Source organism: Phyllostomus discolor, chromosome 3 (genome assembly GCF_004126475.2).
Source record: "Phyllostomus discolor isolate MPI-MPIP mPhyDis1 chromosome 3, mPhyDis1.pri.v3, whole genome shotgun sequence".
NCBI classification, from domain to species: Eukaryota; Metazoa; Chordata; class Mammalia; order Chiroptera; family Phyllostomidae; genus Phyllostomus; species Phyllostomus discolor.
In genome coordinates, this window is record NC_040905.2 from 197004970 (window position 1) to 197017895 (window position 12926).

The 12926-nt window shown below is 42.0% G+C and overlaps 1 protein-coding gene across 1 annotated transcript in view; it reads left to right on the top strand.

Annotated features, from left to right (window-relative positions):
• Window positions 1–12926, top strand: part of SNX30 (sorting nexin family member 30) — an 86863-nt gene that overhangs the window by 44694 nt on the left and 29243 nt on the right. The window contains exon 3 of the mRNA XM_028515500.2: window positions 1612–1722. Coding sequence (XP_028371301.1) covers window positions 1612–1722 — 111 coding nt within the window. The remainder of the gene's footprint in view (window positions 1–1611; window positions 1723–12926) is intronic.

A 12926-nucleotide genomic window follows, 5' to 3' on the forward strand; every position in this document is an offset into this window, starting at 1 on the left:
CACTTTCCTTCCTTTTTTATTGCTTTGTTTACCACAGACACTAGAAAACAGAGATAAACACTTATTACCTTACTTTTGTAAGTTAGACCCTGAATTTCGAAGAGGAGAACTTTACCGAAAACTCATAGTTGGAATTTTAGTGGCTTGCATATTTTACAAGTGCTGCGACTGGGTTTCTCTCCAGAGACTCGGCAATGCCGGTGGCCCAGTTTTAGCCAGCACGCAGAATTCCAAGGGGAGTGTGTTTTGCTAGCCTTGCTCCTGGCTCTGCTTTTCTCTCTCTCTTTGTTTTTCCCTCATCTTTCTCACCTACTTCTAAGTTGTGTCATTTGACTGTATCTCATGTATCACTATATCTTTTCTAGAATGAGTCGTCGTAAAAATAAGTAAAACAAATACCGGGTCAGGGAGTGCGAACATTCTTCTGTATTATGACGGTTATTTTTCACCCTGTTACTCCCCAAAGATTCAAACAAGCTTTACTGCATTCTTAAACCCCCTTTATCTTTAAAGGAGCTGTTTAAAAAATGAGCAATTTGTGTGTGTGTGTGTGTGTGTGTGTGTGACTGTTAAGTATTGTGTGAGAACAGGTGACAATTTGGAGATAAGGATGGCTGTAAAGAGGACAGTTGTCAGTATCAATTCTAGATATTCCCTCTAACCGTTTACATCCAACTTTTTCACAGTGAAATCATAGTTTACGTACAATTGAGTCTGGTAGCGGTGCTGGGACTACTGGTGGCAAATGAATGTGGAAAAATCGTGTTTGCCCATAAATTAATTTAATTTTATTTAACATTGGTTTTCATGATCAAAGTGCTACAATTACATTTTGGATAACTGAAATCAGGAAGGGGGATGAGATAAATATTTTTCTTCAGCACAATGACATTTGATATTATTTCCTTGTAGATTTTTTTTTTTGGTCATTTAAAATACAATATAGTTTTAAGGTTATGGTTCTTGTCAGAATATGGCAGATGAGGCAAAACCTTTTCTATTTTCATCTAATTCATCTTCTAAGAGAGCAGGTGGTCTGTTCTTTCTTTTTTATTTTTCATTTTATTTCATTTCATTTCATTTCATTTTCTGATTTTAGAGAAAGAGGAGGCAGGAGAGAAACATCAGTTTGTTGCTCCATTTACTTATGCATTCATTCATTGATTCTTGCATGTGTCCTGACGAGGGATTGAACCTGCAAACTTGGTGTATCGGGACAGTGCTCCAACCAACTGAGCTAAATTCAGATTCAGTAGCAATGTCCTCAGTGGAATGATTCTGCTAAAATAAAGTCCCCAAGTTAAGTTTGGAGGAAATGAATCAAATGTTTCTGAACACAATTCTGAGGGATAGTTGAGTTCCATTTCCTGAGGGAAGAAATAAAAAAATGTGGACATTTTCATTCTAGATCCTTGAGTTTTTAACTGGGCCACGTGGTCCAGACTCGTCGTTCTGTGTTGGTGAGCCCTGCCTTTTGGCCGGTGTGTTTGGTGGAAGGAGAGTGTGTTCTTGCCCAGGTCAGTTATTCACAGAGAGCTTTTGTCCTCCCCTTCGGCCAGAGGAGGCTCCTGTTCCCTCATGCTCATTCTGTTCCATTCTTCTTATCTGCAGAGCACTCGGGTGGAGTTCGACCTGCCTGAATATTCGGTCCGGCGGAGATACCAGGACTTCGACTGGCTGAGGAACAAACTGGAAGAATCGCAGCCCACTCATCTCATTCCCGTAGGTACTAAGTCATTGTAGCTTGTTACTCACTCCTCCTGCATTATCTTTCCTGACACTGTGCACTCACTCCACTCTCACCCCCTAAATTACAGGCAAACTGCCTTGCATTCTGAGACCAGATCCACCCCTCACGTGTTTATGGACACTGTATAATATATTTTACCCTTTGGGCTTTGGTTTCTGGTTTGCTATAGGGTACGCTGCTTTCTTGAGTGGGAGGGGGTAGGTTTTCACTTCCATTGTGATGATTTGTTGAAGTATGGAGAGTTGTAGTTCTCTTCTGCTGCCTGGGTAAAGACCGTTTCCGCCTTCCTGGGGACTGCTCTTGAGGTCCGGGCAGCTGGCCCAGGTGAGGGGCAGGGCCTCCGATGCCAGCGGGCTGGGCTTTCTGCGGACAGAGTCGTCAGAGAGCGGGGGTCTGGCACACAGTCCGCTCAACTAGCTTTCCGTGTGAAAACCCCCAAAGCTGCCTTACCTCCCTGGTGTAAGCAGCACAACATGTATCTATTTCATCTAGCTGCACATTTTTAAACAGAATCAGAGCAAATAAAATGGAAAAGACTACTTAAATCAGCAGACACATTGAGTACTTTTCTGATTCCTTTTTATTTTTTTTTAATAGGAGTGACAGCTACACTCCAGATGTTTCTTGGGGCTTTGGTGGCTTTAGGGCAATTTAGGCCATAAGTCTCTTCAGCGGGGCTTTATCTTCCGGTAACAACCTTGGTTGAATAACTTCTTAGCACTACGAATTTTCCTGTTCCCACTGCATCTTTTAACACTTCCTTTTTCCCCACGGGTGGAAGAGGCCGAATATGCAGGACACTCTGGGGGTTTTCCTGATTTTCAAGGCGAGAGCAGCCGTGTCGCTGGTGCTGTGATGGGAAGATGGACTTGTCTGGGACTCCATTCTTTCTCCCCACCCCCACCCCTACCCCCACCCCACTCCCACCCTGTATCACCCCTGCTCTCCAGGCCTGAAGTTTTGCTTTTCTGTCTTATAATCACTTAAAAACATGCCCGAAGAAGGGACTATCACTTTGAAACTGTTGGAAGTATTCCTTAAAATAGAATCTTTAAAAAAATTTGAATTTGGCAAAGTTGGCAGCTAGTGAGCTATTTTTTTTTAAATAGACTTTTTATTTAGAACAGTTTTAGAGTTCCAGGATTATTGGGAAGACAGTACAGCGAGTTCTCTCCTACCCCACGCTCAGTTTTGCTCGTGAACCCTGCAGTGAGGCACCTCTGCACCGTGAATGGACCCGCAGTGGCGCCTTACCGTTAGCCTCAGAGTCCTTCATGGTCTCTGCCCGAGGGCCCTCTTCTGCCCCAGGATTGCACCCGGGACACGGCATTACATTAGGGCCTCCTTAGGCTCTGCTCGGCTGTGACAGTTCCTCAGGCTTTCCTTGTTTTCGATGACCACTGGGCAGGCATCTTGTAAAATGTCCCTCACTTGAGATTTAGCTGATATTCCCCTCGTAATTAGACTGGGGTGGAGCATTTGGGGAGGAAAAGCGCAGAGATAAAGTGCCATTCTCTCTGCATCTTGTCCAGCGGTATTGATCTCTGTTGACATTAGCCTTGATCACCTGACTGGAGGTTGTGCCTGGCAGGTGTCTCCACTGTGTACTCACCCTTCCTGTCTCCCCGCTTTCCTGACTGTGTCTTCGGGAGGAAGTCGCTATGTATGGGTAGCCCATGCTACGTGCTTAAGGGGAGTTGTGTCCCATCTCCTGGCCAACAGTGTATTTCAAGTTCAGTACTTAACTATCAAAGGTCAGGCGGCAACACCCACTGATGAAACGTGGTAGCACTCTAGCCACTGAAGCCCAAATGAAAGACAGCGGAAGAGAGTCTCCAGATGCCCAGGAGTGATCCGGAGTGTGGTTTCCTAGGGTCTGGGAGAAGTAGTTGAGTAGGAAGGTATTTTAGAAGCAGGAAGAGACTTAAATTTCTTCATAAACTCTTAGTGCCTATGTGGGCTGGAGAGAGATTTAATGTAGGAGAGCATCTCTGACCTAAACAGGAAAGTCAAGCTGGAAACAACAGAAAAAAATTTTCCCTGTAGAAATCAATTTTACAGCAACTTTGCTAGGAAGTGTCTACCTATTATTAAGCATCGCTTTCATGTTAGTCTTTTTACAAGGTCTGATGGGTACTCTTGGGAAGGCGACGGGTCAAAGACAAAGAGGGACCCCTACCTTGGAGAGTTTATTGTCAGATGGAGACCCATTAAACAAGCAATGTAATTATTTAAATTTTAATTTTTTTCTAAAAAAGTAGCATTATTGAGATACAATTCATATACCATACAATTGACCCATTTAAAATGTGCAAGTCATGGGCGTTTAGTGTATTCACACGTTGTGCAGCTACCTGCAGGATTCATTTTAGAACCTTTTTATCACGCCCAAGAGAAACCTCCCCCCACTCCTTGCCTTTCGCTTCCAAACCCTCTGTCTCCCCTGGTGCCTGGCATCCATGAATCCACTTTCTGTCTCTGTAGAATTGCTGTTCTGGACATTTCATACAAGTAGAATTACACACCGTGTAGTCTTTTGTGACTGGATTTTGTCACTTAGCGTAATGTTTTCAAGGTTCGTCCATGTAGCAGCATGTGCCACCGCTGCATTCCCTGTCATTGGTGAATAGTATTTCATCATGTGAATATATCCCAGTTTGCCTGCCTGCTCATTTTTGATGGTCACTGGGGATGTTCCCACTTTTTCGTTATTATGAGTAATGCTGCTATGAACATTTGTGTGCAAGTTTTTGTTTTCTCAGGTGGATACCTAGAACCATCATTGCTAAATCATGTAACTTTATATTTAACGTGTGACACTGTTTTCCAAAGCGGCTGCATCATTTCCCATTCCGCCAGCAGTGTATGAGGATTCCAGTTTCTCCATGTCTTCATCAGCCTTGGTTATTCCTGGGTTTGGTTATAGCCATATAGCTGGTGGGAAGTGGTATCACTGTGGTTCTGATTTGCATTTCTCTTACATTAATGAGGTTGAACATTTTTTTTATGTGTTTGTTGGCCATTTGTTATCTGCCTTGGAGAAATACGTATTCTGATCCTTTGCCCATTTAAAAAAAATTTTATTATTCAGTTTGTAATAGTTCTTTTTAAAGTATATTTTATTGATTATGCTATTACAGTTGTCCCAATGTTTTTTCTCCCCTTTATCCCCCTCCACCCTGCACTGACCTCCTCACCCTCCAGCATTCCCCACCCCCACAGTTCATGTCCGTGGGTTGTGCATATCAGTTCTTTGGCTTCTCCATTTCCTATACTATTCTTCACCTCCCCCTGTCTGTTTTCCACCTAGCTATTCTGTTTCTTATTCCCTGTACCATTTCTCCCCATTATCCCCCTCCCTGCTGATAACCCTCCATGTGATCTTCATTTCTATGATTCTGTTTCTGTTCTGGTTGTTTGCTTAGTTTTTTGTTTTTTGTTTTTTTTTTTTTTTCAGGTTCAGTTGTAACAGTTCTTGGTATAATCTAGATACAATCCCTTATCAGATATATGATTTGCAAATTTTTTTCTCCCATTCATCAGGTTGTCTTTTTACTTTCTTGATGCTATACTTTGAAGTACAAAGGTTTTAAATTTCAGTAGAGTCCAGGTGATCTGTTTCATCCTTTGGCTGCTTACGGTTTTGGTGTCACATCTTAGAAAGCATTAACTAGTCCTATTTCATGAAGATTTACACCTTTGTTGTCTTCTAAGATTTGTATAGTTCTAGCTCTCACATTTGGGTCTTACATACACATTTAGAGTCCATATTTGTGTGGCAAGATTTTTTTTTTTAACTAGTGATGCTGAATATCTTTCCATGACTTTTTTTTTTGACATTGACATTTCTTTTATAAATGGCTCTTCATTTTTCTATTTTTTTTCTTATTGGTTGTAAAAAACCTATATCTATTATACAAAGGAATTAAACTCAGTTGAAATATCTACTTTTTCTTCAGTTGTCATCTGTCTTAGGCTTGATTCTGTTAAAAAAAAAATCCCTTCCTTCCCAGCCAAGTTAGTCTTTCCTTCACAGTTTCTGGCTGTGAAGCTTTTTTGTAGCCTAGGATGTTAAAAATATATATTTGCATTTTCTTCTATTATTTTTGTCTTTATTTGTAATATGTAAATGTAGACTTGATTCTGATGTCAGATGGGAGGACCTTACTTTTTTCACATGAAAGTTGTCCTGGAATCACTTACATACCCTAGCACCTTTAACATCATTTGTGCATTACACTGCATCATTCATTAGACTTGTGTATTCTTGGGCTGTTTCTGAACCGTTTTGTTCATTGATCTGTCTAATCTGGTACTCCTCTTACACTGTCTGAGTTAGTGTAACTTCACAGACCACTTCAACATCGGGTTGACAGGTCCCCATCAATGCCCCCATCTCCCAATAGACTTTGTTTTCATAGCTTTCCTGGCTATATACACATTTTATTTTTCAAGATGAACTTTAGAATCTTTATTGCATATATTTTTATTTTTTCAAATTTTTAAAATTATATTTTATTGATAATGCTATTACAATTGGCCCAATTTTCCCCCTTAACCCCGCTTCCACCAACACCCCCTACTCCCTCCAGTGATCCCCCCTCCTTTGTTCACGTCCATGGGTCGTGTGTGTAAGTTCTTTGACCACTCCATTTCCTACACTGTCCTTTACATCCCTATGGCTATTCTGTAACTACCTATTTGTACCTCTTAATCCCTTCACCTCTTCACCCATTCCCCCACAGCCCCTCCCATCTGGCAACAATCAAAGTGCTCTCCATATCTGTAATTCTGTCTCTGTTCTTCTTGTTTGCTTACTTTGTTTTTTAGATTCAATTATTGATAGATGTTTTTTATTGCCATTTTATTGTTCATAGTTTTTGATATTTTTCTTTTTCTTAAATAAGCCCTTTTAATATTTCTTATAATAATGATTTGGTGATAATGAACTCTTTTGGTTTTTTCGTGTCTGGAAGACCTTCGATTCTAAATGATAGTTTTGGTGGATAGAGCAATCTTGGCTGTAGGTCCCTGCTTTTCATGACTTTGAATATTTCTTGCCAATCCCTTCTAGACTGCAAAGTTTCTTTTGAGAGATCAGCTGACAATCTTATGGGAAGTCTCCTATAGGGGACTAACTGCTTTTCTCTTGCTGCTTTTAAGATTCTCTCTTTATCTTTATTTTAGCCTTTGACATTTTAATTATGATGTGTCTTGGAGTGGGCCTCTTTGCATCCATCTTGTTTGGGACTCTATGCTTCCTAGACTTGCAAATCTATTTCCTTCACCAAATTAGGGAAGTTTTCTTTTATTATTTTTTCAAGTAGATCTCCAATTTCTTGTTCTTTCTCTTCTCCTCTGGCACCCTTACGATGCAAATGTTGGAGCACTCGAAGTTGTACCAGAAGCTGCTTTCACTATTCTCTCTCTTTTTTTTTTTTTTTTGATTATTTTTTTCTTCTTGTTCTGACTGGTTGTTTTTTGCTTCCTTATGTTCCAAATCATTGATTTGATTCTCAGTTTCATCCACTCTACTATTGTTTCCCTGTAAATTTTTCTTTATTTCAATCATATATCCTTTGTTTCTGACTGGATGTTTTTTATGCTGTCGAGGTCCTCACTAAGTTCCTTATGCATCCTTAGAACCAGTGTTTTTAACTCTGCATCTGAGAGATTGCTTACCTCCCTTTTGTTTAGTTCTTTTTCTGGAGTTTTGATCTGTTCTTTTATTTGGGCCATGTTTCTTTGTCTCCTCATTTTGGTAGCCTCTGTGTGTTTGTTTCTATGTATTAGGTAGAGCTGCTATGACTCCCTGTCTTGGTAGTGCGGCCTAATGCGGTAGAGGCCCTATAGAGTCCTGTGGCACAGCTTCTCCTATCACCCAGGCTGGATACTTAGAGTGTTCCCTTTGTGTGGGCTGAGTACTCCTCCTCTTGTAGTTGAGCCTTGATTACTGTTGGCAGATCAGTGGGTGGGATTTACCCAGGCCAGTCAGCTGCAAGGACTGGTTGTGACCACTGACCACCAACCTCTGCTCTCCATGAAGGATCACCTGTGCAGGGGCAGGGCCATAGTGCTCTGATGTGGTCTGTAGCTGTCTACTGGGGGCATAGGCTCTGGGATTTCCTGGGTGGTGCGGGCCAAGGTGCAAGCCCCCACCTGTGTTCTGCCAGGGACCACCCTGTCTGAGCTACAAAGCAATCTGAGATGGCTGCTACTTGTGCTAGGCTTGGAGATTCCCAGGCAAAGCCAAGTTGTGAATCTAGGCTGGCTGCTGGTAGTGCTGGGTCTGGGACCACTTAGCAAGAGGTACCAGAGCTGGGGGCTCACAGAGGCTGGCTATTGCTTGTTTCAGAGGATTTCGGAAGTTTGAATCAGCCAAGACCAGCCATTCATATGTAGAAGTCACAGTTAATAGTTTGGGTGGGCCCATAAGTTGGGTGGGACGGAGTCTCAGGGGATCTCCAAGGTGGGACAGTGTCAGCTAGGTTGATGGAGTCTCAGATATGGCACCCACATTCTGGCTCAGTGACTGTGTTGGGTGATGGCTCAGAAAAGGGACAATGGCATCTGTGCACCTTTCTGTCCAGGAGAAAGCTGTCCCCCAGCTCTTGCCTTGATGCCAGACACTTCAGTTCCTCCCTGTATGCCACTCATGCCTTTTAGTGGCTACCCCAGTGCTGGAGCTCAGAGGGAGTGAGTCTGAGTAAGTCCATGTGTGGGTTCTTTCACAGAAACAGCTTGGGACTCCAGAAGTTTCTTCTACCGACTCAATCCCTGCTGGTTTTTGAAGCCAGAAGTTATGGGGACTTACCTTCCCGGCACTGGAACCCTGGGCTGGGGGCCTGGTATGGGGCTGGGACTCCTCACTACTGAGATATCCCTCCCAAATTTTTATCCAGCACATGTGGATGTGGGACTAGCCTATTCTGTGTCTCTGCCCCTTCCCCCCATCTGGGTGGATGTGGTTTCTTTAATTCTGTAGTTGTCAGACTTCCAGTCAACCCAATTGCTGATAGTTCTGCATGATGGTGGTTCTGTATTTTAGTTATAATTTTGTTGTGGTTGTGCGAGGAGGTGAGCTGTGTTTACCTATGCTGCCATCTTGACCGGAAGTCCTAGAATCTTTTGAATCAGTTGGACAATTTGGGGGAATGGTGGTGAGTTTCCTCCTTTCTTGCTTTTTTTTTTTTTTTTTGCCAGCCTAAGTCAGTTATGATTAAAAATGTGTGAGAATTCCCGAGCTTTCAGATTCTACTGCTTATGTCAGGAGCATGCATACAAAGTTCCCGCTTTACATGGGCTTCAATGGGGTCATGAGAAGTTATAGGTGAGCAGTCAGCTAGACTGTTCTTCTGGGAGGCACCCAAGTTCTTTCATTTGCCTTCCCCTATTAGCTGTCCTGAGGCCTGACCTTGTTTCTAGCCTGTATGGCTCTGAACTTGGCAGCTTCTAGGCCTCTCCTGGAGAAAACCAATCCCTTACTTCCTAAGCCTCCCTTTCCTTTGCCTGAGTAGAATCACAAGATGGTTGATACCGATTGACTTCTCTCTCAACCCAACCTTTTCTGCTTTGTGTCTTTAACAAATTCTGTCCTGTTCACAGCGTATTTTCTGTTACTGCAACACATTTTTCTCTTTTTATATTGCATTGTTACTCTGGAGTTTTAAAAGCAGAAATAATCATATGTTCTTGATGCGCCATCTTAAAACTAGAAGTGTGTGGGATGTGTATGTTTGTTATCTCAATTGCAGTTCACTTTGTACATCTTTATTGCCTAATTGTAGGAGGCACCAGAGAGTCTTCATCGTGACGTGTTTTTTTTTAATTTACTTATTTATTTTTTTGGCTTAGAAGTTGGTTTTACTCCGCTGCACTTGCTGGGGCACAACCAGTCACACTGCAGATAAATGTCATGACTCTATGCCCACAGATAGATTTTGGAGATGACGCAAATAGATTTATTAAACTCTGTAGTGTTTAAATTCACTTGGAAATGTGACGCTTGCTTCATTTTTATGAAGGGAGCTTTGCTGGGAGGATGCGCTTGTACTCATTAGCACCCAGTTTTGTTGTGGGTTGTGGTACACTCCTAGGAATTAATTAGAAGAAATTTGTAATGCAACAGCTCTCTTTCTTACTATTAAATGATCAGTAAAAACTCTAACTTCATCTTTCAGCTGGTTCCTCCTTTTTTGCATTGTTAAGTATACATGTCTTCAGCCTCCCCAGTAGGTGAGTTAATAAGTAGTGAAACATTGGTTGAACTTTGAAAGACTTTGAATAAAAGCAGGCTTGGTGATTGGTCTTTGTGGAGATAAAGATTTTCAGTTTGGTGCTTTTTTATTTATTTGTTATTTTTGCTTAAGAGCAGTATTTTCTGTTAGTTTGATAAGACTAGGAAACATGGTTTTCTGTCATGGAGAGGTGTGCACTAAATATTTGTTGGATTTCGTAGAAGTCATTTAAATGCTGACAAGAGGAAGTTGGACATTTCAAGATTGAGCAAATGAAATCTTTATCTAGCTCTCCTCGCCTGTAGTAGCAGTTTTTCAGTGACATTGTACAGGAAATATGCTTTTGTTTCACAGATTGTGAAGTACTTTTTTATAAATTAGTGAAATACATGTGAAAGTGTTTTTACCAAAGTATCAAGTGCTATAAAAATGTAAATATTTTAAGGTTAAAACTTGAAATGCTTGCCTAGGCTGGTGTGGCTCATTGGACTGAGTGCTGGCCTGTGAACCAAAGGGTTGTCAGTTCAATTCCCAGTCAGGGCCCAAACCTGAGTTGTGGGACAGGTGCCCAGTAGGGGGTACTTGAGAGGCAACCACACATTGATCTTTCTCTCCCTCTCTTTCTCCCTCCCTTCTCCTTTCTCTAAAAATAAATAAGTAAAATCTTTAAAAAATAAATAAGGCTTGAAATGTTTAAAGGGTTATTGTAATGCTATGCAAATACAATTTTTGGTAGGTCTCAACATATATAAGGGGGGGGCAAAAGTAGGTTTACAGTTGTGAGTGCACAAAACAGAGCTTATTCTTGTATGTATTATTATTTATTATATATTATTTTATTAGTATTACAACTGTAAACCAACCTACTTTTGCCCACCTTTGTATATGTATTTGCAGTTAAAAAAAACAGTTTTATTATGGAAAGTGTCAAATAATACTAAAGGAGAGCGATTCAGTGCAGTGAACCCTCATGTACTCATCACCAAAGTTCAACATCTACCAACCTTGGCCAATTTTGTTTGATTGCTATCCTGCCCACTCCCTCGCTCCCATGCTGGGTGACTTGTTTTTAAAAAGCAACTTAAGCAACAGAAATTTATCATCTTCTGGTTCTGACATCAGAAGTCCGAACGTGGCCTCAGTGGGTCCCTGTCCTGGCGCAGGCAGGGCTGCGTGTCTTCTGGAGGCTCCAGGGCGGGATTTGTTCTCCGGCTTTTCCAGTGTCCAAGCCGCCGGTGTTCCTGGGTCCTGGAACATCGAGGGCTTTCCACCCTCGGAGCTGGCGGCGCAGCCGCTTCTCTCCTCTCTGACATCTTCTGTCACCACATCTTTTATTGTTATTATTGAGATAAAAGCCACCATTTTAACAAATATGATAAAGTGTACAGTTCCGTGGCTTTGCATACATTCATTGTGTGTGTGTGTGTGTGTGTGTATGAATAAATATATTTTCCAGGGATGGGGTGGGGAGGAAGCGGTAGGGGCAGGAAGGGATGCCAACCAAATGGCCTCTACAGTGTTTGTGATGGCCACTGCTTTCTAATTCCAGAGAATTTCCGTCGCCCCCCAAAGAAACACCGTACCCGTTGAGCGATCACTTCGCATTCCTCTCCCCCGGCCCAACTGTTACAGATAGTGCTGCTTGAACATTCACATCCAAGTCTTTGTTCAAACGCTTGCTTTCACTTATCTTATACCAAGGAATGGAGTTGTTGGATCATATGTTTAATTCTTTGAGAATGCACCAAACTTTCCCACAGTGGTTGAACCATTTTACAGTCTCGCCAGCCAGGTGTGAGGATTGCAGTTTCTCCAATGCTTGTTATGCTCCTTTTATTTTTTATAGCCATCCTAGTGGTGTGAAATGGCAAAAGATATATGGAAGTTCCACCCTTGAGTTCATGCTACTGTGTTTTGTTTTTTTTTTTTTCTTTCTGTTTTCAGTGTTTACAAATTTATAAAAATAGATGGCATCCATTTGACGTCCGCCATGCGCTGGGAGCTGTGTTAAGCTCTTCACTTACATTAATTGGTCTCACTTACAGAGTCTAGATGCCCCTGATTTCACTAGCAACCAAGATTCCTTGGAGTAAACAACTAACAAGGTAACCGTAAAGGTGAGGCTGAGAGTAGGCATGTCCCTTTAAGGAAGCTTGAAATAGGAAAAACAAATTTCTGAAGTCATGTACATTGGGAATAGCACTGCTTGTTACAGAAGGGACTTCTGTTTGCAGAAGAATTCACCCCAGGGTTCCTTTAAATAGCAGGCTTCCCTGATTCATTAAACATTAAGTACGATGCATTAAATCTGAAGACTGGGTAACTATTTCAGGAGGTTATCTATAATGTTAAATGAGGCATACCTAACCACTTATTTGCTCATTAGGCCTCTCCCCCTGCCCCTGCCCCATCTCCCCAGTCCTGTTTAGCATAAACAAATGAGAATGTGCTCAATAGGACTAATGAGGTAAGAACTGAGAACTATCCACTGGATTTGGTAATGAGAAAGTTACTGCTCATCTTTAAAATGATAGTTTCTCCATTTGGGTGGGGAAATGGCAGAGACACACAGCATTGAAGGCAGTACCAAAGACAGCTTTGTTTTGGGGTGGAGGAAGGGTGGGGGCTGAGAAGTCAACGAAAAAGTGGAAGAGTGGAAGTGAGGATAAAAGATTTTTCAAAAAGGTTGAATGGGACCGGAAGGGGAGTGGAGAGGATGTAAGGTCAGGGGATAGTTGGATTTACTTTTCTCAGGTAGAAAGAGGGAGAACTAGCCCTGGCCGAGGTGGCTCAGCTGGTTGGAGCATCATCCGGTAAGGAAAAGGTTGCAGGTTTCATTCCCGGTCGGGTACATACCCAGGGTTCAGGTTTGATCCCAGGTCTGGTCGTGTACAATCCCCGGTCTGGTGCGTATGAGAGGCAGCCAGTCGATGTTTCTT